Source organism: Triticum dicoccoides, chromosome 3A, assembly GCF_002162155.2.
Source record: "Triticum dicoccoides isolate Atlit2015 ecotype Zavitan chromosome 3A, WEW_v2.0, whole genome shotgun sequence".
NCBI lineage: Eukaryota > Viridiplantae > Streptophyta > Magnoliopsida > Poales > Poaceae > Triticum > Triticum dicoccoides.
Window position 1 is genome coordinate 93,391,828 of NC_041384.1, and position 3,030 is coordinate 93,394,857.

Below are 3,030 nucleotides of genomic sequence, written 5' to 3' on the forward strand. Positions count from 1 at the left end.
CATGTTCTTTGGTAAACACATATTTTACTCGAGCAATAAAATCGCTCCTACAAAATCAAAGGTATGAATCTTTTCCATTATTAGATGAACATAAAAAATTTGCTGGGAGTGTCATTTATATACAATGCAACCAAACAACTCCAAGGACCCATAAATAATTGTAAGTAAATAATTCCATATAACAACAGAAAAATTGTACAACAATCATTGTAAGTAAATGATTCTGTTTAACAATGGAAAATTTCTTCCCTCAGGCAAGAACCACTTGAGTGAACAGAGAACTTCAAATAGTCAGCCATGAAAACAACAGAGAAAGGAAATTAAGAAAATATAGAATTTTTTCTCAGGTAATTAAATTAGAAGGAAAAGGATTCCACCAAAAGACAGAAGCGCTGTCGTCCCACATACTTTAGCAAAATAATCATTGACACAAGTAGCAACACAACCAGCAATCGCACAGCAGCAGCCCAACACACATATCAGGCAGGACATGCACCAACATCAAACAAAAAAGTAGGTTTGATGTTCTGTAAAGGAAAGGGCATTTCTTGAGATTCATTACCGCATAAGGGAGAGTGTGGCTGGCGAACAACAGGGGCAGGGAGGCAGTGTTGAGCGACCAGGCAGGTCGGGTCATCTTCTCCGCCCAGATGCACATGAAGCAGAGTGAAGCGGTGGAGAACCCATAGGATAGGTCCGACTGGATCTGACCGAAACAGGCGATGAAGACCAGCAGTGCAGCCACTGGCGCCGGTAACCTCCACACACCCCTCCTCGAGCTCTTAAACTGTGACTTCCTTGGTCGGCTCCAAACCTGCATCGAGCAGATCATCTCAAAAAAATGCAATACTGTACTCCATTAACTCAAGCAAGGAGAGAAAAAGAATATGTTCCATCAATGTTATTCTAATTTGATACTAATAAGAAATAATGTCAGAAGTACACCAGTCCTTGATTTTGTTTTCTTAGCTAGGGTCACTTGTAGGTTGTAGTAGATGTATTAACAAACAGAAATAGATCAAGTCTGCATTTTTGTGCTGGCTGGAGACCTACTGCTTCTGTATCTTGTTGTATACAATTCAAATGATGCAGAAATTATGAACTTGAGACTGAGACACCATGTAGTAGATTGGATATTGTTTGACATCAAACACATATTGAGTATTTACAACAATCTCTTGTGAGAGGGCCACTGACAGCAATGGGAGAGTAATGCAACATAAGTTCTATGCAAGGAGATTAACATAAATTAATAGAGTTATAAAAATCAAGGCAACAAACCTCTTTAGAGAAGGCTAATATTTATTTCTTAACTGAGGTGCTAAAACCACACAAAAACTTACAAATACTAATTTTTAAGAGTGACAATATGAGATCGGTCTCCCTAGAATTAGTACATACTACACAATGCGTTGACAGTATATGGCAAACAAAGACATGTGCATAATCTAGAAGACAACCATGCTAGCATATTCATGAGGCAGCGAAGACAACATATGAAACCTGAACCTGCATCATTGTACTGTTTAGTCTTTCCTTTCCTTTTTATACCATGTCTTTTGTTCCACATGTTCCTCTGAATTTTCACTTGAACAACTTTCTGTTGAACTAAAAGACAATACCACCAATGTCAATTACCAAGATGACAATAAGAAAAAAATTGTTAGCAACCTGCGAGAGGTTAGCCAACATATTCCGTGGCTGATGGTCCATCTTCGCATGTAAAAATTCAGAATAGAGGTGTGTCTTTGTCAGCGGCTCGTCTAACCTGCAGAATCGTGCATCATTCTATCATTCCCTTGCTTATAGAAGCACTACTCACTGGACCACTCAGCAATCACACAATTAAACTGCCCATGTAAGATTTTCACACAATTTAATTAGCAAGATGAGTGTCCTCAACTGAAAGTGCATATATTGGTTCAAAAGGAAAGTGTGATAACTGAATTAATCAAGTAGATATTGAGGTTAATGTACGTATGTATTCTTACCTGAGCCTCTTGTAGGATTTGGGGAAGCTTCTTGGTGACCACTCGTTAAAGTCCTCCTGCAATGATGGCGGCTGGGTGGAGAGGATCTGGAGGATCTTGTCTAGCATGGGGCAGCTGCTCTACTCCTCGATGAGGCGCCGTATGGCAGCAGTAAGCCACATCATCGCCACAGGGGAGCGCAGCAGGCGCGATGCCTAAACCTCGCAGGGCAGCGCGCACGAGCAGGCGTAGGGTGGGGGTGTCCGTGCGCGCGAGACGCCTCGCCACCGCCGCCGTCCCCATGCGTCTCCTGGACTTGGAACGGGAGGAGGGATGCCGGCGAGGTCGAGGCTTGAGGGAGAGGAAGGCGTCGGAGGGATAGATACCTCTTCTCCCGGCGTGGATTTCGGCCGCGGACTCAGCGAGGAAGGCTGTCACACCCTAGCTAGTCATGCATTAGAGTGTTGCATCATGTTTACTCTTTCGTCAGAAACTTGAAATGGGGATTTGTGAAACCCTCAGAATCATTTTTGAAAATGACCGAAATAAAAATTTCTCCAAAAGGGTCCAAGAAAATGCTCATGTTGCTCTCTGAAAATATTGGACAGAGATAAAAATCAAACCAATATTTTAAGAGCTCATAGGTATTTATTTTGGGCATTTGGAATTAATGCATAAATATTTGCATTGGAAATATATTAGTTATATATATTAATATATGTCCAAAAATTATGCCACCTGTTGGGGAGCTCTGGAATAATATATCTAGCTCCTGCAAAAATTGGCATAACGTAATAAAATGATTTAATATTTTATTTAAATCAAAACAAATGTCAGAAATTAGAAAACAAAAATAAATAAAAGAAGGGGAACCTTACCTGGGCCTCTTACCTGGCGCCTCTGGCCCAGCAGCAGCAGGCCGGCCCAGCCAGCAGGCGGCCCAGGCCACCCCCTCCTTTGTCGTCTTCGTCCTCGACAGAGGGAGGGGAGCGTGCCCGGCGCGCGCGCGCGCCACCGCGCCACGCCACCTCCCTCCCTGCCTGCCTGGCGCCCTTCTCGT

The 3,030-nt window shown here is 42.8% G+C and overlaps 1 protein-coding gene across 3 annotated transcripts in view; it reads right to left on the reverse strand.

Annotated features, from left to right (window-relative positions):
* LOC119271301 overlaps window positions 1-2,396 on the reverse strand; it is a 4,900-nt gene extending 2,504 nt beyond the window's left edge. For 2 of the 3 annotated variants that reach the window (XR_005134475.1, XM_037553187.1), the window contains exons 1-3: window positions 1,992-2,396; window positions 1,672-1,768; window positions 563-814 (exon numbers count right to left, since the gene is read on the reverse strand). Coding sequence is in view for 1 of the 3 variants with exons in the window: in XM_037553187.1 (XP_037409084.1) it covers window positions 563-814; window positions 1,672-1,768; window positions 1,992-2,098 (456 nt within the window). In the remaining 2 variants the exon portion in view is untranslated. Of the gene's footprint in view, window positions 1-562; window positions 815-1,509; window positions 1,769-1,991 lie in introns of all 3 variants that reach the window. The other variant, XR_005134476.1, reaches the window with a different exon arrangement.
* Window positions 2,397-3,030: the final 634 nt, after the last annotated feature.